Source organism: Capricornis sumatraensis, chromosome 17 (assembly GCF_032405125.1).
Source record: "Capricornis sumatraensis isolate serow.1 chromosome 17, serow.2, whole genome shotgun sequence".
In the NCBI taxonomy this organism is placed as follows: domain Eukaryota; kingdom Metazoa; phylum Chordata; class Mammalia; order Artiodactyla; family Bovidae; genus Capricornis; species Capricornis sumatraensis.
The window spans coordinates 46,816,531-46,838,884 of record NC_091085.1 but is presented as its reverse complement, the minus strand read 5'-3'; the positions used below and the strand labels follow the sequence as shown (position 1 = coordinate 46,838,884).

At 36.2% G+C, this 22,354-nt stretch overlaps 1 protein-coding gene across 2 annotated transcripts in view; it reads left to right on the top strand.

Moving 5' to 3' along the window:
- Positions 1–22,354, top strand: part of RAPGEF2 (Rap guanine nucleotide exchange factor 2) — a 262,289-nt gene that overhangs the window by 137,752 nt on the left and 102,183 nt on the right. For both annotated transcript variants that reach the window (XM_068990198.1, XM_068990197.1), the window contains exons 5-7: positions 1,775–1,850; positions 3,713–3,880; positions 6,211–6,228. In XM_068990198.1, coding sequence (XP_068846299.1) covers positions 1,775–1,850; positions 3,713–3,880; positions 6,211–6,228 — 262 coding nt within the window. The remainder of the gene's footprint in view (positions 1–1,774; positions 1,851–3,712; positions 3,881–6,210; positions 6,229–22,354) is intronic.

Sequence of the window (22,354 nt, the reverse complement as noted above, 5' to 3'; positions counted from 1 at the left end):
GGGCACAGGTTTGATCCCTCATCATTGGGAGCTAAGATCCCACATGCCTCACTGCACATTCTCCTCCCCTGCCCCCCAAAATTAAAGTTAGTAAAATGTTGACTAGAAGGAAGAGAGAATTTTTGAAATAGTGAATGGGCAGGGGTAGGTGGTATGTTAGCAGAACAAGTCATGACTACTTAGAACTCCTTGTGGCTCTAGTTGGCATATATCTATGTCAGAGAGAATGAATCTGCTCTAGTGTTAGGTAGATATTTCCATAGATAAGGCAAGGTACCCTGTCTGAGGTCACTAGTACAGTTTTCAGGAGAAAAAGGGCTTTTAAGAGTGCATGTCCACTCAAGTCACTTTGTAATTGAAACTCCTGAGTTGAATACCTGTTCCTTACCACTCTAGTACTCTTGCCTGGAAAATCCCATGGATGGTGGAGCCTGGTAGGCTGCAGTCCATAGGGTCACGAAGAGTCAGACACGACTGAGCGACTTCACTTTCAGTTTTCACTTTCTTGCATTGGAGAAGGAAATGGCACCCCACTCCAGTGTTCTTGCCTGGAGAATCCCAGGGATGGGGGAGCCTGGTGGGCTGCCGTCTATGGGGTCGCGCAGAGTCGGACACAACTAAAGCGACTTAGCAGCAGCAGCAGCAAGCTGATTTTAGAATAAGTAGATATGAAAATTTAGAAAAATACATTTTTAAGTGAAAGAAATGTTTAACCTAAGCAAGTTAAGTTATAGGAGAGAATTATATGCATTTTATACTTTGTATGTTGTTATGGTTTGCCACTGATCCAGTTCCCACGCCTGTTGTTGTTTAGTTGCTGAGTTGTGTCCAGCTCTTTCATGACTCCATGCACTGGAGCCCACTAGACTCCTAGTGGAGTACATGAGATTTTCCAAGCCAGGATACTGGACTGGGTTGCCAGTTCCTTCTCTATTTAATTATTACTACTACTTGTTTCATAGACTGTGTGAATATATACATACTTGTAGTTTTCCTTAGGATCTCATTTTTGGAATTAGATCAGGTTTGTTCCCCCACGCCCCTTTTGCTTATTTCTGTGTGTCAGCTTTTTATTTGAGATTCACTTTGTAAGATTCTTGTTATAAGTTCTTAGTAACTCTAGTATATAAAATTGAAATGTGTTCTAACTACTTTTGATAAAAATCATACTAGTGTAGGCTGCAGTGACTTATGTCTCCTGTTTCTCTGTATTTGCTATGGTTATACTTTTTATGTGGAAAGCTTACTTTTTATAGAGTTGATAAGTGGTCTCAACTCCAATTATTTAGGAACTCTTGCCTTCCTACATTGCTTCATCTTTGAAATGATAAACAGCTAGAAACTGTGTATAAGGAAATAGAGGCCACAATCCTTAACTTTGTAAAATTCCCTTGGCACCCAGTCTTTTTCCTTGGTTATTACGTGGCTAGATAACTAGCAGGTCCTCAGTAGTCCCACCCCTGTTAGGATATTCTAAATCTTCACTTAACTGGGAGTGAACTAAAACAACTAACACAAAACACATTCACAGCGATTCTTCAGTACTTACATTATGAATTCAAAAAGACTATTTTGTAATTTTACAGAAAAATATGTCTGAGATTTAAAAATTTGAATGGTTCCTTGTCATTCTGTTTAAATAATGGTTTGAGATAGTTTCTCTTTCTTCAATGTGCATTTTTTTTTGTAGTTGTTTTGTTTCTTATTTTTATTCTTCTGAAGGGTTAGCCTAAATTCACAATTTGTATTTCTTAAATCTTTTTTTTCTTTCTAGTTTTGGCAAGCGTTCTGCAGGAAGCTTTAGGCGTGGCTGTGAATGCATTGTGTTAGAGCCTTCTGAAATGATTGTGGTAAGAAAACTTCTGTGAAGACTTTTTCCCCCTGAAAAAAGTTATGAAATAAAAGCATTTTCACAAACTGTATATAATAGTGTATTATATATTGTATAACTTTAGATATATTTCATAACTTTTGAGTTTTAGTTCATATAATCATTATAATTATTTATGGGATTCAGTTAAGTGAAAAAGAAAATTTAAAGGAGGGCAAGCACCTAAGTATTTGGTGCTTGAACTTTATAAATCTGTGAAAATGCCATTTAATTGAAACTTGGGGAGAAAGTGTAGGGTTTTAGATCTTCAAATATTGACTGGAATGAGATACTTTAAATGAGTCACAGTGATACATATTCAGGCAACAATTAATATAAGGAAATCACTTCATTTCCTTTAACTAATTGAAAGAAATTTGGGGAAATTTTATGCTGGTTAAACATTCTGTTGAGATTTTTAATCTCTCTTTTTAACTGATTTTTAAAAAATCTGCTGAGATAAGATACATGCAAAAAAGATAATGTTAAAAGAGATATTAGCAACATAATTATTTTTATTGATGCCTTTTTTAAAAAAAAGTTTGTCACAGTCTTAATATATAAACATGATTTAAAGATAGGACAATATGCACCCCTTTAAAAAATCAGCCACAAAAATAAAATTGGAGAGAGCACTCACTAGAGACTTCAGTTTATTTGAAGTGCGTTATGTTTCCCATCCAGCACCCATCTGGGAGGGTAAACTTTGTCAATAAATGATGTCCTAAAATAGATGATGATGGGAATTTTTTATTCACATTTAATAAAGTGTTTGGTAAATACATCTGTTTTCATATGAGAGAGAGGTTTTTCCCCCGTGATGGAAGAGAGGAATTCCTCCTCCATCACAAAGAGAGATGGGAACTTCCTCACAAAGCCAGTGGAAACTTTTGGTGAAGTTTCACAAAATTTACTGTTAAGTAAAAATGTGGCATGGTGGTGAGAAAAGATTTAGGATTGGAAGAGTGTAGGCAGATATGTTAGACTCTCCCGCCATGGGTCTTAAAAAGTATTTTAGATATTTCTTCAAGAATCTGGTCTCTGTTACTGCTATTTTGTGTTTATCTGAAGGATTTTTGATCTGTAGAATTCCTTGAGGATTTTGTACTTGTCCATATACCAACTACTAAGTTTGCCAATGTGAGAACCATATGAGAATCTAAATATACTTCTTTCTGTGAGCAATCCCATTTTCCTTATGTAAGCATGATGAGGATTAGCCAAATGTGACTTTTCTTCTCTGTTAGTCCATTCATCACTTTCTAAATGTTTAAAATGAGGAAATTGTTTTTTGAAAATAATGCTATTTATAAAAAGAAGAAACTGAATCCATAGAATGAAAGTAGGAAGAAAAACCCGTAAGTAATCTACCAAAGTCATTCTGCTAGAAGTCGTGTCTGAGTCATTAGGGATTTGGGTTTTTTTTGGTTTTTTTTTTAAAGGCAAAAACTAGATTTACTCCATCAGAGTTTTTGTGCTTTAGTTAAGACAATGGAGCTGTTGCTTTCATAATACTTGGTGATGTATCCTGTGAGATCTTTCACTAATAAATCAGGTCCGAGACTGCTGAAAATATCCTACCCTTTGAAACTACAGGAAATTCAGGAGTTAACCATATTGTCCTAAGTGGAACTGAAAATGCCTCTCTTATAAAGACAAGTTACTCAAAAGCAATTAGTTCCAGAGAAGCTCAAAAGCAGTTGAAGTCTGTCGAAATAGTTTGTCTGCAAATGTCTTTGCACAATGAATGAATGTGGACTACCCGTAAGTTTTATTCTGCGTCTAATCTTAATATGGAATGTGGTGTTTGAGGAAATGAAATTTTGGGGGATTTTATTTCAGGTAGACTATATGGATGAAAATGAAGAATATTTTCAGCGTCAAGCTTCTCATCGACAGTCTCGAAGGAGATTTAGAAAAATCAACCAGAAAGGGGAAAGACAAACTATTATTGACACTGTGGATCCTTATCCCGTGGGCAAACCACCTTTGCCTAGAGGCTATCATACGGTAAGTTATATAAGTATAATAATTGTATTTGTCTTTATAATTTTTTGCCAGGAGTTTTGTGAAAAGATGTGAAATTTCTATTTTTGACCATTAATTCCTTTTTGTGGTATTACTTATCCAAAGTGCAGATTTTTCTGGAAACACACATAATATGACTAGTTAAAGGAACCTTGAAATAAGTTATCAAAAGATGTTGTTTAGCCTTTTAATTTCTTAAAATGCTCTCAGGATTAGCTTTGTGATCAGCATGTACAATTGTAACTGGGATACTTTTTGTTACCTTAATGTAAAATTTTGTCATCTCCCTTCCCATTCCCAATGACTAGTATCATACCTATTTTTTTTATTCAAAAGTTAGCTAAAATTTGCTTATTCTCGTAGCTTTTCATACCACTGTATGAATATTATCTGAGAATTTTTTATTGTTTAATTTGTTTAATATGGTGACCTGAGAGCTTAATTTGAAAGGTTGCTTCTTTAAATTCCAGTGTAAAGATGATCTGAAGCATTTCTAATAGGTTCAGAGGTTCTTTTCAGTGGTTTCACCCACTTAGTTGTCATTTATTTTATACATGTTAGGTTAATAAGCTACTTTTTATGTTTGAGGAAACCGAGGCAAAGATAATGAGCTTAGTCAGCGTGGGAGACTGTGTTTCTGACTCCTCTCTCTCTGCTTGGGTGCACTGCGTCCATGTCCTCCGGGGGCCCATACAGAATTGTGGCAAATATATTTAAGGATTTCTATTTTCAAGGAAAAAAGTAACTTGAATTCTTACACATCATAATTAGGTCAAAGATGGCTTATCTATACTTATAATACCATTAAACAAGTACTCATTTTTGAAATTAATTTTAAAATGGAAATATGAAAAATAAAAGCAGCAAATAATTCACAGCTATTTTATAATTTCTTTTTTTTTTTAACCTAGCCTCTTTTTTTTGCAAATAAGTATAAATGTAAAACACATGGGAAACTGTATATAGATGTAAAATTATGCACTTAATTTTCTGGGAAATTGAAGTGATGTATTTTATACCCACACTTCATGTGTTCTGTTTCTGAGAGCTCTTTGTATTTGAATATTTAAGCAGTATTGACCACCAGCTATCTGCCTACTCCTCTTGCTGCCCATGCACGATTTTAATTTAACATGAATTTCATAGTTGAATCATTTCATTGAGCTCCTTTGGAAAGGGTTGCTTTTGCTCATCATAAAGCCAGCTTTGTTTGCCTTTTGGAGAGACTTAGTATTTTCTTTTTTTTTTAAACCTATGAAAGGTTTTTTGTTACTATTGTCTATAAAAGAAGGTAGTATTTTTAGTGTTGATATAGTATCATGGAATAAGGAAATATGGATTAAAAATAGTTATACACATTAATAGTACAGACCACTCATACTGTTAATACTCTTTCTGCTTTGGAATTATTTTTCCAAATCATATTCTATGCTAAGATATTTAGCGGCAATGTGAGTTACTAAAAATTTTGTTTTAAGGCTGATTGGTATGATTTTATAGTTATATATTCCTCTCACTTAATTTGGGAGGGTCGCTTTATAATTATTTCTCCTATCCCTGCATTTTCCCCCTTTATGGAATTCTTTACTCACCTCCCGTACATGACTTCTCTTTTTTTAATCTGAGTTAAAAAAAAAAAAATGTGTACTTTTTAACAAGATTACTTATTTTTTTTAGTGGTTTAAAAAAATGTTTTATCTGGTCAACAGGCCAGAAAATTTAGTACTATGGTGAAAAATTTAACTTGCTTAATGATGGATCAGGCACCAGTTTACTAATATATGTGACATGTGTTAATTTTCCTAAATGAGTTCAGATGGGCAACAACAGAGTCATAATTGAAAATATTGAATCCCATCTTTTCATGCAAATTGTTTATTCATATATTATTATTTTATCTAAGTACAAGATTTTAACATATGAACAACAACAACAACATTTTGTTTTGAATTTTTGGTACCTCAGGGTATAAAGAATTAAGTAAAGAAGATCATTATTCTTCATTAGCCCTAAGTCACCTTTACTTATTCTGAGCAGAAATACTCCTTTTGAAAGAACTAGGGTAGGAACCAGGGTGAAAAGTTTTTTGAAAAGGTGCATGGTCCTACATCTCCAATGATCTTAATGGTTGCAGGTGCATTTCAGGTGCATGGCTAAGGAACATAAGGGCATCATACATGTAGTCAATGCTGTTTGGTCATTCTTAACCTGATTTAACATGATCTTCATTTTGGCAGATGTACTGTAGCATGTCTGATAATGTCATCTTTTCCTTTCCTCCTCTATGGCACTCATTTCATTTTGGCTCAAAGGAATGCACTAAATCTCAGGTATTGTAATTTGTGTGGTCTCCTAATACTAACCTCAGTTCATTTGTGAGTTTGCATTGTAACTAACAAGTTTATAATATTGACGTGTTTTGCTTGGTCTTGTTCTTTTGTATTTTGCCCTGATTTAGTAAAATCTCTTACAAGTTTGAAACTATCAGTGGTTTAAGTGATGTCACAGGCTGCTTTATTTATGCAGATATAGGGATAAATTGCCCACTTTGTTTGAAGAAAGAATAAAACTGCAGCCTACATAGTTTTAAGAATGAGTGGAGCATTATTCTTAACTAACCTGCTTTGTGCTTAAAGAAATGAAGAAAGACAGGCTGATAGACATCTTGGATGTTTCATTGCTTTTTGTGTGAAAGTTTTATGGCAAATCCATTAGGCATTTACATATTAAAGGCTATAGGTGAAAGCTTTAAATTTCAGGAATCCCAATATAAGAGCATTTTGTGAGACCACTGGTAAAATTTTAGTCAGAATAAAGGCTTAGTCAAAAAGGAAATAAGAATTTAAAATCCACTTGTATTTTCTTATTTGTGCTTGATTTTTAACCAGATTTCATGCTTTTATTTCATTCTATCTATGTTTTAATTGAGTCCTGTAGTAATTTGTTTGCTCATTTCTTTCATGCCAGTACATAACTAATTTACATTTTCAGTATTACTCATTTGAAATTTTCCGTCAACTTTGGGGTTATCAGGGAATTTGGAGTCAGGGGAAAAACTGATTTCTCTCTAAAAACTTTTTATGATTGTGTTTTCTTATTGCCCAGGAAAAAGATCATGGATAATTTAATTCACATTAGAAGAGGGCTACTGTCAGTATAATGTCTTTGGCTACTATAGTAACCTCACCTAAAAGCATAAAATATTTGTATACCTTTTCAAATTACAGTGAGGCTGTTACTTTACATTCTGTGTAAGAAGATGCATATTAAAATGGCACAGGTGACATGATTGCTCTACTGTGTTTTAGAAGCACTGCTAATTTTTCAGTGATGTGGTAAACCTTAAAAAATGACAGTTTTTAAATTTGATAAAATTTTGATAAAATTATATACTTTTTAAAATTGCGCCTGTGTTTTGAGCTTTTGTCTGGTATATACTTAAAAGTATGTAACTTTACTATTTTAAAAGATACTATCTTTAAATGTAATTAATCCTCTTCTTTTTCATTGATAATATGAGAAATTACCAGTTAGTCTAATTCTCATTTAGAATTAGGGATTTAATTGAAAACGTGCCCTAAATTACAATGTATACCTTATGTACACTTTTTAAACTTAGATGTGTTGCAACAGTTTGACAGATTATAATAATTTTCTTCAGTAACACGAATACTCACATAGTCCATGTAGAGTGTTTTCAGGTCACTTTTTCGAGGCAAGTGTATGAGATTTGCAGAGAATAAGCATTTTAAAATGCAGTGAGAAGGCAAGATTGGAGATGGCTTTCATTAGCATTTTCTTACATTTTGATGAGTTGAGTTGAAGCTGTGTTTAAGAATGCCAGAAAATAGGATGTGACATGAATGTTCAGTCTTCCCGTGGGTAAAGGTGGTAGAGGGGCAAGTCATGGATAAAATTCTTGGCAGACGCTAGAAAATTGGGGTCATTCCTGGGCTGATTGGAACTTTGGGCAAGTTTACCTTGTCAACAGGTTCAGAATAGGATGGGGAAACCTGTTTATTTTACCCCTAATTACAGACTCTTTCTGCAGTCATGGGTAATTTATTTTAGAAGTTGGATGGGTAAGAAAATCTGAGTTCCATAATAAAAATGGAGAGAAGTGGAAAGAAGGACTTAAAAGGCAGATATGAGTGCATGCTCAGCTGTGTCCTACTCTTTGTGACCCTATGGACTGTAGCCCACCAGACTCCTCTGTCCATGAAATTCTCCAGGCAAGAATACTGGAGTGGGTTGCCATTTCCTGGGAAGCCCCTAAAAGGTGGAAGGACCCTCTTACTTTTACCTGACTGCAGGGATTGGGAAGCTGGCACATGCCTGTTTTGTCATCTTTTATTCCTCTTATTTTTTTAAAGCAGAAAAAAGGAAAAAGAACAGCTCTGTCCTCTTCCTAGTTTGGAAAGAACAGAACTTATACGGAGATATTATATTGCTGATGGGGACTGTTGATCTGTCTGTTTGATCATGGGGTTCAGGGTTCTTCTCATGTGCGTGTTCTTACACTTAGTATAGGCTGTCTCTCTGAATGCAGCGTATATTTTTGACAATAGATGCACCCACATTGACATCTCATTGTCATGCAAGTCTGTGGTTATTGGTGTATGAAAATATTAAGATAATGATCTTTGAATTAGATAGATGGATAGATAGATATTACAGATTCTTTTTATTTTTTTAAGATTTATTTATTTATGGTTGCGCTAGGTCTTTGTTGCTGCATGGGCTTTCTCTAGTTGCAGGGAGCAGGGGCTACTGTTTGTCGTGGTGCTTGGACTGTAGGCCACACAGGCTTCAGTAGTTGTGACTCATGGGCTTAGTTGCCCCACGGCATGAAGGGTCGTTCTGGACCAGGGATCGAACCCATGTCCCCTACATTGGCAGGCAGATTCTTAACCACTGGACCACCAGGGAAGCCCACAGGCTCTTAAATGCATTCTTATGTTTTATTTTATTAAAACAAATATATATTATACAGAGATATTAGACTGAAGACTAAAGAAAGCTTGTCCTGTCTACATTGTGGAGTTTATATGTACCAACTGGTACATACGATGGTTCCTACCTTTGCAGCCTTCCTGGGCTGGTTGCATAATTAGATGCTCTCCACACTTTGAGATTCTTATTGACTTCCCACCCCTATTCCTACTTAACTCCCCAAATGTGGCTTTACTTCATACTAATTTGAATTAGGATTCAAACACAATATAACATGAAACTTACAAAGTCTTGATCAATGAAAAATTTTTGAAATAACGAGAACCCATTGGTCATAGCTTCCAGGCTTTCCTGGTACCTCAGCTGGTAAAGAATCCTCATGCAATGCAGGAGACCCCGGTTTGATTCCTGCGTCAGGAAGAGCCCCTGGAAAATGGGATAGGCAACCCACGCCAGTATTCTTGGGCTTCCCCAATGGCTCAGCTGGTTAAAGAATCTGCCTGCAATGCAGGAGACCTGGGTTCTGTCCCTGGGATGGGAGGATTCTCTGGAGAAGGGAGCAGCTACCCACTCCAGTATTCTGACCTGGAGAGTACCAGAGGCTATACAAAGTCTCAAAAGAGTCGGACACGACTGAGTGACTTTCACTCATCAGTTATAGAAAGAAGTATCTCCCACAAATTCTGTTAGTAATCCTTCTGTACAGTGGGAATGTATTCTTCAAGGCACTGTTTAATAATTATATATTGAATTTTTCAGTGGATTAGGCTTATTTTAAAGTTCTTAGTGCAAGTATACAAAAGTAATAACAATACTTCATAAAATTAATATAATCCAAGTTGAATACAATGTAATATTATAAAACATTATGGGATTAATTTTTTTATTATAGTCACAGATAAGACAATATCTAACATGTAGCACCAATGTAATAAGCCTTATAAAAATGAGTCCTATTTTTAATAAGCTTATTCTTCATAATAATATAAGACAAGTCTGTTTCTTCTAATGGTTATAGAATCATTCCTAGGTTATATTTATCTTATATATCTCTGAAGTAGATTTTTTTTAAGTGATAAGATTTAAGTTGGTTTCATCTTCAGTTAAGGACTTCTTGGTAGATTAATTATAAAAAAGCAGATATTGAATCATGAAAAAATTACAGTGTTCGTGTGATTGTACACGTTTATTTGACTCTAGACTTTTTGACTGGAGCTGTTGTTCTTGTGTTAGAAATAGACAATATTTTCCCTCATGTCATGGCTTTGCTTTGTCACTTATTTAGTTTCTTACTGAGGTCTTCCTACTTTAAGCCAGTATATGCTACTTATCAGTAAGAACATGTGTTGAGTACCAGTGACTTGTGTATCTACTAAATTTCCTGGAATATCTAGGCCTTAGGATTTTAACTTCTAACAATCAGTTCATATCTCACTTGACAAATTTGTTCATATGATGATATTCACCATTTGTTTATATCCATATAAAGAAATTATTCAAGTATAGGAAAACTTGTCAATTATTTGAGTAGTTTTATTCTGCATCTTTCATCAAGTGTTTGTTTGCTTAATTGAATCTAAAGACTTTGTTTTCAATTTAGTCATCAGTACCTCTCTGAATTACAGTAGGATGGAGTTTCAGAAAATTTGTGTGTTGTATTTCTTGTATCATACAGAGGAAAGCTCAGTTAGTATTTTCATTTATATATTTTTATTCATTAATGAATATTTAATAAGTATTCACCTTACTTCAAGGTTGTGCCGGACTCCATGGCCATAAAGGTGTACAGGACAGACAGAGTCTGCCCTCATTGACTTTACAGTCTCACACAGAGTACAGATAAATCAATGGGCAGCTAAAATTGAAGGGAATTCAGATACTGTGCAGGCTCAAAAACCAGGCTTCTTGAGGAATCAGGTATGGCTTCTTGAATGGCCTTACTATCTTGGCTCAAAGGAAACTCTCCTTTCATCCCCAAAAGCCCAATAAAAGTAAATGTGAAAACAGAATTGGGGAGTGAAGAATGAAAAGAGGGGATGTGCATAGACTGTTAGAGAGGAGTGATAGATACACTCCCACAGAAAAAACCCCCATACGTTCTGGTAGATATTATTTGCTGTGTACATGCCTTATATTTTACATTTACGTCAAAGACTTTTTTAAAGAGAAGTGTCCAGCGTACCCTTTGTTTTTCATGCTTATTTTCAGCCGGTTTACTCACCCCTCCTCACCTGGATCATGTTGCATTTTAAAACCCTGCAGAAAGCTCCCTGTGGAAAGGTCTCTGAACAATAGTGGACATAACAGCACTGTGCCGTATGCACTGCATTCCTGGCAAAATGCAGCCTCTGAAAGCTGCTGCGGTGGTCTCAGTCTCCTTGCTTTGGGGGGACCGTTTCTCTTTCTTGCAGTTATAATCAGGTATTTATGTTGATTTAATTTATACAGATTGAGAAATTACCCTATCGAGTCTGTTTAGAAGTCGAAATGTAAATCAGGAAGTGGTGTAAAACATGAAATGATTTATCTTGCGCTGTTAACAGCAGGCATTGCAAATTCATGCATGCAAGGTGGTGGAGAGTGGTGTGCAGCATGCTGTTTACACAAGTTTCAGCTTCTGTTAGAGGATGTCTATTTTTATATATGACATCATCGCTGCTGCAGAACTCCCGTGGCCACTGGGATTTACTGTTCTTTCATTCAATTCTGAAAGAAAGCTTGTATTGATGTCATAATTGGACCCATCTTTTGGTTGCACTTGGAAATTGAAAGTAATAAGGGTGTTGTGTAGCAAGTCATGCAATATTTCAAGCAATTTATTTGTCAGAAAGATCACTGCCACTTTGTCCTGCTTCAAATTGTGAACACTGGTGGCTCTCTGTGCTTGTTCATGTTGTAAATATACTTGGCTAAAATTTAACTTTCAGTTTCAACAGCAAAGGTCGTTTCATCTTCAGCCATTTCATCTCTTATGTGATATTTTCTTTCCTTTTTTTATTTATTTAATTTTTTGTCATGAGATTTTGCAGTGTTACATGCTGATTTGAAAAATGTCTTTTTTCTTTGGAAAAATCTACTGTGATAGTCAGACCTATTTCCTACCAGTGCTGAATTAACCTTTCCTACCAGTACTGAATGGATTAAGTTATCCATTCTAAGTTGTTTGTTTTCACTATTTGCAATATTGGGGTACTAGAAATGTTCTTTTTTGATTTTGAATCCTGTGTTAAAACATCATTGACTTGAAATACCTTTGTGTTAAAAGGTATTGTTGACTGACCTCTGGGAGAAACTCTAGCATGTGATTCAATGTATGGGTGTTAGGTTGACATTACTTGTGAAATGAAAATATTAATGATTCATATTAAAATAGTTTTTAAACACCTACTAGATTTTGTATGTTTTTATGTATATAAATTTTCCTCCTTATCCTCTCAAAAAATTTGTGATATCTCAGTAGGAAACTTTTTTCCCTTTCTTTTCAAAAACTAGGAACAAACTTACTGATTTAAAAAAATTACAGCTTTATTGAGTTAGAATTCGTATGCCACACAGTTCACCTATTTAACTTTTTTCCTTGTTTTATAAAAAATATGTAACACTAAATGCACCACCTTAACCATTTTAAGTATACAATTCAGTGGTGTTAAGAGTATCAGTAGTAATGACTGACTTGAGCATACCCAATTAACAGATGTACCTTTCAGCCTTGGTGATTGTTTAAATTACATGTAGGCTGAAAAACAACTTTAAGATATTTTGGAAAAAAATAATTATGGAATTTATTGGGGAAGAAAGCCATACTGAACAGTTGTTTGTATTAGAACAGTTCCTTATGGACTTAGTATGGAGCCAGTAGTCTTTATTTTTCCTGTGTCTTCCTCTCTCTTTCTCAAGTGTAATATTGGTTGTGGTTGGGTGTGAGATGGGGTTTAGAACTGCTAGCCTAGAGGAGAAATTATGTGACCTCAGAGTGGTCTGGATCTGAAAAATGAATTGGTAATTGCAGTAAACGATGGGGTAATTCGGAAGGGAAAAATTTGAAGATGAGAAAGAAAGTATTCGCGCTGTCTTGACTCTTAACTCAGATATCTGTGAAGAGAGTGTTAATTGGTCACCCGTGGTTTTGGTACAGGGGTCGCACAAAGTCGGACACAACTGAAGCTACTTAGCAGCAGCAGCAGAAGGCATTTAGGAGTGTCAGAAGATAGGTTAAAATCTTAAAATAAGTTGATTTGTTTACTTCTACTTTCTATCTATTTCTTTATACAGAATTTTAAACTGAATCTTCAAAAACCTGTTTGAATTATCAGGAATTTCAGAATACTCAGAAATGTTATTAGGAAAAAGACCATGTTGCCATTTGTTAATTCTGAAATAAGCACATCCCAATTCTCTAATGCAGAGAATGCTTGGGCCTCAGTGATATTCTTGGTGATACTGATGCCCTTGACATTAATGGGCATTCTTTTTTTTTTTCTGAGGATGAATTTTTACTTTATTGATGTATAGTTCATGTACAGTATTACATATTACAGGTATACAATGTAGTGATTCACTGGTTTTAAAGGTTATACTCCATTTATACTTACTATAAAATATTGTTTTTCAAGTGTTAACCCATCCCTGAGTTCCTAGGGTAAAAGCCACTTGATTATGACACATTGTCCTTTCAGCATGAGTTTAACTTTCTCAAATTTTGTTTAAATTTTTTGCATCTGTGTTCACAGTTGTTTTTTTTTTTTAATTGAACATTTGTGTTGGAGTATAGCTAATTAGCATTGTTGTGATAGATTCAGGTGAACAACTCAGCCAAAAATATATGTGTCTCTATGCTTCCCCAATCTCCCCTCCTATCCAGGCTGAATAATGGACATTCTTAACAAGTACTTCAGTCTTTATATTGCTCCTTGGTGCAAAAGTTTGCCTAACTTTTGGGACTAACTTTAGTTCCATTGGGAGAGTATGGGCAGCTAGTGTTCCTGCAAGTGGGTTGAGTGTTTAGAAGTTCAGCTGAGGTAGAATCTTACTGGATTTTGTCTTCAAGGAATGTAAGGACAGCTGACAACTGGATTTAAAAAAAAAGAACTAAGAGGCTGATTATTTTCTGGTTCATCTCTCAGAGCAGCAGTTGTCAAACTTCCCCATCCGAGGACTCCTTTCTTTACACTCTTAAAACTTTCTGAGGGCTCCATCAGCTTTTGTTTATATGAATTATCTATATCATTTCTTGGCATGTTAGAAATTGAAACTGAAAAACTTAAAAATATGTATTTGTTGGCGAAACATAATAAACCCATTTTAAGGTTTTTTTTAAGTGAAAGATGACTGTATTTTACAAAACAAAAAAAACACAAGAAGAGTGGTGGTGTTTCATAGTTTTGTGAATCTGTTTAATGTCTGGCCTAATGGGAGACATTTGGATTCTCATACCTGCTTCTGTTTTCAGTCCGTTGTGATGTGTTCTTTGGGTTAAAGTATATAAAGTATGGAAAGGGAGGAAAGTTTTAACAGCTTCTTCAAATAATTTTACTGTTACACTCCATCAAAATTTGACAAGTGGTAGTTCCTCAAAGGTTCATTGCCATGAGGAATATAACACCCTGTCAATAAACTTTTAAAACTCGTTGTCCTTACTGACACATGGAATAGGTCTTTCTACTCATGTGTGATTTTATAATATCACGCACTGGTCGTTAAATTTAGGTCTTCTGAATTTTGGCATGTTATACAATATTTTGAAAAATATCATGTTTGTTAATATCACTACCAGTCTTATTTTAAAAGGCTTTAATTATTGGGAAGCTGTAAAGCTTATGGTATTGGGTATGTTTTCCCAACGTCTAATTTTTACTTGAAAGCTAAAATTTTATCCTTGGCAAAGTGCTATAAGCCATTTTCCTCAAGGTGACAAGCTCAGTTTGTTCACTTACAAGAAAATATGGGCCAAGTACCCAATTTTGAGTAACCCCAGCTTGTCCATTTTATCTTCTTTCACATAAAATTAGTTTTCATGAAAAACCAAGTGCAGGGCCCTTCTGAGAGCAGTGCCCTTAGACTGTACACCTGCGAGGCTGCCTGTCCTCATTTCCTGTGAAATTCTTCCCCTTACCTCTTTTTCCTTCTTCCTTAATCCCCTTATAGATTCTAGGAGAAAATGGAAAGGTCCCAAGCTAACTTGGAGTGGAATCAGAATTTAAAAATGTTTCACATTAAATAATTGTTTTAAATATATTAATTGCAGTGGATGGTTTCCAGCAATCCATTTTGTAGTTACTGTGTAAAAGTGAAAGTGTTAATCACTCAATCGTGTCCGACTCTTGCAATCCTATGGACTGTAGCCCACCGTGCTCCTCTGTTTTGCCTGGATTTTCCAGGCAAGAATATTAGAGTGGGTTGCCATGCCCTCCTCCAGGGGATGTTCCCGACCCAGGGATCAAACCCGGGTCTCCTGCATTGCAGGCAGATTCTTTACCAACTGAGCCACCAGGGAAACCCAAAAGTAATCTTTAAAGGTAGATGTTTTTTACTTTATTTATTTAGCATTTCTCATGTAGAGCATTTTTCTCCTTAGGAATTTTATTTTGGGGTCTCCCCAGAAAGTTCTGTGACTCCTCTTCCTTATTAAGATAATTATGAGCCATTATGTGAAATTATAAAATACTTAAAATTTTAATGCAAACATTTGTGTGGTATGAAAGTATGGTATTGTAACGGTAGTGTCATTAGATCACCTTTAAAACTTGAATTTTTGGTCTTATGATAATGTCAATAAACTAGTGTTTGGTGTCCCTAACCGTTCCCATACCCTCAGAAAAAGATAATCACCAGGAATAGTTTCAACACCCTCCTTTGGGTGATTAATACTTAATGTCCAGGATAATCTATTACAGATTGTTTCAGTTTGATAGTGCAAAATAAATAAACAGTACCTAGCAGTGTATTTAAAACTTCTCAAAATTTCTTACTAGTTTTCTAGGATTCTGTTTTTATCCTCTAGTTAGAGTATTTCTTCTTTTTTTTCTTTTCTTACTGGCTTCCTTTTTCTTTTTTGGTCTAAATCAGTATGCCACCTTCACTCTTTTCTGCTCGTCCTGCTTATGGTAAGACACCTGCGGCTAGTTTCCTTTGTCTTCACAACATGTGGTTTGCGTCTCATGGTTGTGCTCTAATTCAATGCAATTCAGCAGTCATCTGCTCCGGCAAGATGTCTGAAAGCGTAGCACTGTCTTTGGGAAGGGGCTGGAAGTTTTCCGTGCTCCTGACTTTGAGATGGTGGGTTTGCCCTGGTAAGAGCTGGAGTGTCTTTCTACATATGCATTCCCTATAGGGTCACTGGTCACTGTAGATTCCTGCATCGCTTCTCGCTTAGAGAAATTTCCCCTTTAGCTGACTGTCCCACTTTCTTCCTTATTGCCTTTTTCCCTTTATTGTAAATACCATGCTTTCTAGTAGTTTGTATAATATTTTTTAAGTTTATTTTTTATTTAAGTATAGCTGAATTTACAATGTTGTGTTAATTTCTGTTGTACAGCAAAGTGACAGTTATACATACATATATATATACATTCTTTTTCATATTCTTTTCCATTATGATTTATCACAGGATATTGAATATTGTTCCCTGTGTTATACAGTAAGACCTTTTTGTTTATCCATCCCGTGTATGAGGGGTCTCCTGCTGCTGCTGCTAAGTTGCTTCAGTCGTGTCCCACTCTGTGCGACCTTATAGACGGCAGCCCACCAGGCTCCCCCATCCCTGAGATTCTCTAGGCAAGAACACTGGAGTGGGTTGCCATTTCCTTCTCCAATGCATGAAAGTGAAAAGTAAAAGTGAAGTCGCTCAGTTGTGTCTGACTCTTGGCAACCCCATGGACTGCAGCCCACCAGACTCCTCCGTCCACGGGATTTTCCAGGCAAGAGTACTGGAGTGGGGTGCCATTGCCTCCTCCGATAGATTGCTACCAGTGGCCTGTTAGGAACCCAGCTGCACAGCAGGAGGTGAGCGGCAGTTGAGCCAGTGCCACTTCACCTGTGTTTACAGCTGCTCCCTGTTGCTCACATTACCATCTGAGCTCCGCCTTCTGTCAGGTCAGCGGCAGCATTAGATTCTCATAGGAACTGTGCATGCGAGGGATCTAGGTTGTGTGCTCCTTATGAAAATCTAATGTCTGAGGACCTGAGGTGGAGCTGAGGTGGTGATGCTAGCGCTGGGGAGTGGCTGCAAATACAGATGATCATTAGCAGAGAGATTTGACCTCACAGAGACAGTTATAAATCAGTTGCTTGCAGACCTACATCAAAACCCTATCAGTGAGTGAGTGGCAAGTGACAGCTGTATAATTTCATTATATGTTACAATCTAATAATAGTAGAAATAAAGTGCATAAGAAATGTAATGCGCTTGAATCATTCCAAAACCACCCCACTCACCACCTCCTGAAACCATCCCCCCCTGCCACCCCGCTCCATCCCCATCAGTCCACGGAAAACTTGTCTTCCATAAAACCACGCTCTGGTGCCAAGAAGACTGAGGACTGCCACTGTATATACTAGTTTGCAGCTGCTAATCTCAAACTCCCAGTCCTTCCCTCCTCCCCCTTGGCAACTGCAAGTCTGTTCTCTATGTTTTGATTCTGTTTCTGTTTCATAGATAGATTCACTGTGTCATTTTTAGACTCCACATAAAAGTGATACCATATGGTAATTGTCTATCTCTGTCTGACTCACTTCACTTAGTATGATAATCTCTAGTTGCATCCATGCTGCTGCAAATGGTATTATTTCATTCTTTTTTTTAAATAGCTGAATGTATAATATTAATATTTTATTAGTTCTGGGTTTTATCTTTAAAAAGTCCACTGGATTGAATTGTGTTTTAAAATTTTGGCCCAGCAGATTTTTTGTTTTTTTTTTTTTGCTTCACCTCCTTGAAAAAACCTTGCCTATAAAATAACACGCCATCAAGAAAAATAGGTTTTCTTATACATTTGCTCCAAGGCAGTCTTTTAGTAAGCATTTCATATGACACACTGTACATTTTGCTTATGTCCCCCACACTGTTTACTAATCAGGATGATTTCTGAGGGTCATTTCTTCTTTCTGATTTCTTTTTTCCTGTCCTATCCCAGTTTGTCTTGGAGGCCAAGTGTAGAATGAATGAGTGAATGCTACTTACTCTGTTAGTGTTTCATGATAAGATTTACGTTTATGTGTTAATACCGTGAACTGCTACTGTATGGTACGATCAAGAGACATAATTGTCCATGAATGTGATTCATCTGGCCAGTTGTGAGTAGTTCTAACAGTTGTAGTCACCTGATATTGATATGTACAATTAAATATTATGATATTTTTCTTTAAAGATATCTGCCTGGTAGTAATTGAAAATTTCAAAGTACAACTAAAATATGAATAGGTAAAGTACTCTGTGTTTTTAGTTTTTAAGGAGAGGAAGAAAGTAGATGTGTGGTTTGGGCTTTGTTTATTCATTTATTTATGGAAAGGAAAATTGAATATTGTCATGTTAGGTTCCCCTGGTCATATTGGGAGGCTGGCTTCTTTTTCAAGGGGACATTTAAAGAATTTCTGTGGCACCTAAAATATCTTCTATATTGAGACCATCTCTTCTATATTTAATTATTTTCCAGGCAAATTAACTTGGAAGCATTTCCTGTCTGGAATATATTTAATTACATCAGACAGGCAGTCACAGTTCTATTCCTGGTCATGAAGTCCATTGATGAATTCTGCCTTCTAGAAATACTGTTATTTTCTTGTAGAGTGAAGATAATTGAACCATTATAAAAACTTATACATACTGATATTTATTTGAAAATAGGTTTTAAAAAATGAAATTGTTTGTTAAAAATTAAATTTCCTGAAGAGTCAGCAGAGGCTTCAGAAGCAGATAGTATCTCTTATGCTATTGTATACCTTTTGCACCACATATATGCTGTTTAGTAGGCCCTCAGCAGTATTGTGGTTTTGTACTGAGGTCTTTGGGTCAAATTCCCAGAATTAGCATGAGTTAACATTACTAGGAGAGACATCATAGGTCCACTTGCATTGACAGTTCTACACAAAGATATATGCCATCTGTATAACATTAATTAATGGGTTGTCCAAACCTTGAGTGCCAATGAATTTTTCAAATTTCTTGGAAGGAATAAAGTTGACCCTTATTGAATACTTATGACATACACCAGTCAGCTGGGTGTTTTTTTTCCTGATTACTTAATTAAGTTTTGGTTGCACTGTGTGCAGGCTTTCTCTAGTTGTGTAGAGTGGAACTACTTTCTAGTTGCAGTGAGCGAGCTTCTCTCTGTAGTGGCTTCTCCTGTTGTGCAGCACAGGCTCTAGGTACACAGGCTTTCTCCATTGTAGCACGGAAGCTCAGTTGTTGTGGTGTGCAGCTCTGGGGCATGAGGGCTTCAGTAGTTGTGACTTGAATGCTCAACACAGGCTCAGTAGTCATGGTGCACAGGCTTAGTAGCTCCAAGGCATGTGGGATTTTCCAGGGCCAAGAATTGAACCCATGCCCCCTGCACTGCCCGCCAATGATAGGAGTTTATCATCTCTACCACCAGCACAGTCCATCGACTGGGTGTTTTTTCACATATTTTCTCAATCTTTCTGCTGTTTTGAAAGCTTGGTGATGGTGTCTCCACTGTTAGGAGATAACCATCCTAAGGCCAGAGGCGTGAGGTAATGTGCTCAGTGTTCATGGTCACACAGATAGAGTCGAACAAAGACATAGGTCTTTTCTGTCCCTGGTACATAAAGTTCCTTATTTTTTAAAATGAATGTAACATATATTGCTTTTATGTTACTTAAATTTTAAATTTGATCTAAAAGATACGCCTCAAATACTTCAACCACCTTAGATGCCTACAGTTTAAGTACCTTTAAAAGAAATAGACTAGAGCATAGAAAGTCCACTGTAGCTGAGGCTGAAGCTCCAATACTTTGGCCACCTGATGCAAAGAGCTGACTCATTGGAAAAGGCCAAAGGAGAAGGGGCGGCAGAGGATAAGATGGTTAGATAGTATCAGCGACTCAACGTTCATGACTTTGAGCAAACTCAGGGAGATAGTGGACAGAGGACCTTGGCATGCTACAGTCCATGGGGTCTCAAAGAGTCAGAAATGATTGAACAGCAGCAAGAAGAATATCCACTGCTGTAAGTGCTGGTTGGTTCATCAGTTTTTTTTTGTTGTTGTTGTTGTTGCAATTAGATGTTTTCCCTTTTTGAACCATGCATCTCTCATTAGTAAAGCAAAACATTTCTGGCCTGCCCCCACCCCGACCCCTGCTATTTAGCCGGAGAAGGCAGTGGCAACCCACTCCAATACTCTTGCCTGGAAAATCCCTTGGATGGAGGAGCCTGGTGGGCTGTAGTCCATGGGGTCACTAAGAGTTGGACACGACTGAGCGACTTCACTTTCACTTTTCACTTTCATGCCTTGGAGAAGGAAATGGCAACCCACTCCTGCGTTCTTGCCTGGAGAATTCCAGGTACGGCAGAGCCTGGTGGGCTTCCGTCTATGGGGTTGCACAGAGTCGGGCATGACTGATGCGACTTAGCAGCAGCAGTAGCAGCTTCATTCTAATACAGAAATGGGTTTTCACTGGCAACTAGTACCATTTCATAACAAAGGATGACTGTGTGATTAATTAGTGTATTTTAAAAGTTAGATCCACTTAAGCCAAATCTTTCTTAAAGATCTTTTGTAAAAAGTATGACTTTCTAATGAACCAAAACAGTTCACAACTTTCTAAAAATAATGATTCTTTTAGAGATAAAAACACTGCCACAAAATTACTTGTGTATGAGAAAATATTGGTAGTGTTGTGGTAGTATTTAAGAATATTGTGCCTTCTATAAAACTGATTGTCTAGTTATATACAGCTTTTAATAATTCAAATTATTGCTACCATTAAGAGAAACACCTTTTACTTACATTTTTCTAGGTTTGACAGCATTTAATTTGCAGATTAAAGGATGTTAACAAGAAAACCTTTAAACTATTGTCCAATTATCACTATAATTTTTTTTTAAAAGTAAGGACATTTTAATGTTTCCTTCATAGCTGCCAAAGTAGGAGGACAAAGATCTCAGAATAAAGGAAAGTTGCCACCAGGAAATCTTATCCCATGATAGATTCATTTTCATTCAGATGGTCTTCTCTATCTTATTATCTGTCTCTTCTTATCATCCCCATCTTGCTACTAGCTAATGTTTGGGAACAGCCAAGAACCTAAAAGGATTTTAGAAATCTGCCAGCAAACCACTTAATACAATTTATTTTTTTCCTATGTAATCACTGATATTCATCCTTTGCTTTTATTATATTTTTATTAATAATTACACTTAGCACTGATATTTGTGAGATTCCATACATAATGTGTCAAAATTGCACACTACTGCTTGGTACAAAGAGTTTTGTAAATCATACCAGTTATTGTTTATTGTAGGAAAAGCCTTATTATTCAGAAATTTTCCTCATGCTTAGCTGAAATCTGCCTCTCTATAATCTTAGTTTAGGCTTCTTGAAGGTTCTAGATAGCTCTTAAAGCAGCACAATTAAATATTCATATTCCATTTTCCTGTAATTGTGCTTCAGAACACCCTGCTTTGTTCAGCCTCTCATCTAGGTTAAACATTCCTAACTTATTGTAACTTCTCCAACACCTTAGCATCTGGATTTTCTGCTGTTCGAATGTGATAAGTTACTCATTATCTCTCCTGATGTCTCGAATGGGTTGCTGTCAGTTACATGAAGTTGTGCAACTTCATCTTCTCCTATCCTGGCTACAGCAGACCTTACTGTGTCCCCACTGTGCACCTTATATGTCTGATAATGTAACTTGAGATTATATTAGGGTTTCTAGACATTGTGGAGCTCACTTTTGCAGATAACCTTTGCCACCTCCTACCCTGCCATGAATTGTTCCTCTAGCCTGATCTTCCCTATTGTATGTTAATACTTGTATGAATGACATTTGGATGGTATACATTTTAAGCTGTTGAATTTAGACTTGTTGGTTTTCATCTACTCTTTCCACCTGTCAAGTTAATTAAAACACCTAATTTTGTCATTTAGCAAGTTGGACATATTTTTTGGTTGCACAACTATCCTGTGTCTTATAGTTCCTCATTTTACAGCTGGTATAATACTGGGTTGCCCCTAAAGTTCATTCGTTCGAGGAATACATTGTTCAATACAGTTCTTGGTGAAAATGGAAAACATGTCTTTTATTTTTTACTTAAAACTGAACACCCTTTGTTGTTTTCAGTCACTAAGTTGTGTCCAACTCTTTGCGACCCCATGAACAGCATGAATGAACTTCTTGGTCAATCCAATAACATTTCACAGGTTACTTTTGAAAAAGTTTAAGTGGATCATGCATCCATTCTTCATTTAAACAATTACTATGTGTTATGTGGTAGAGATAAAACATAATTTATCATTAACATATCAGACGAATAGAATGGTGTGT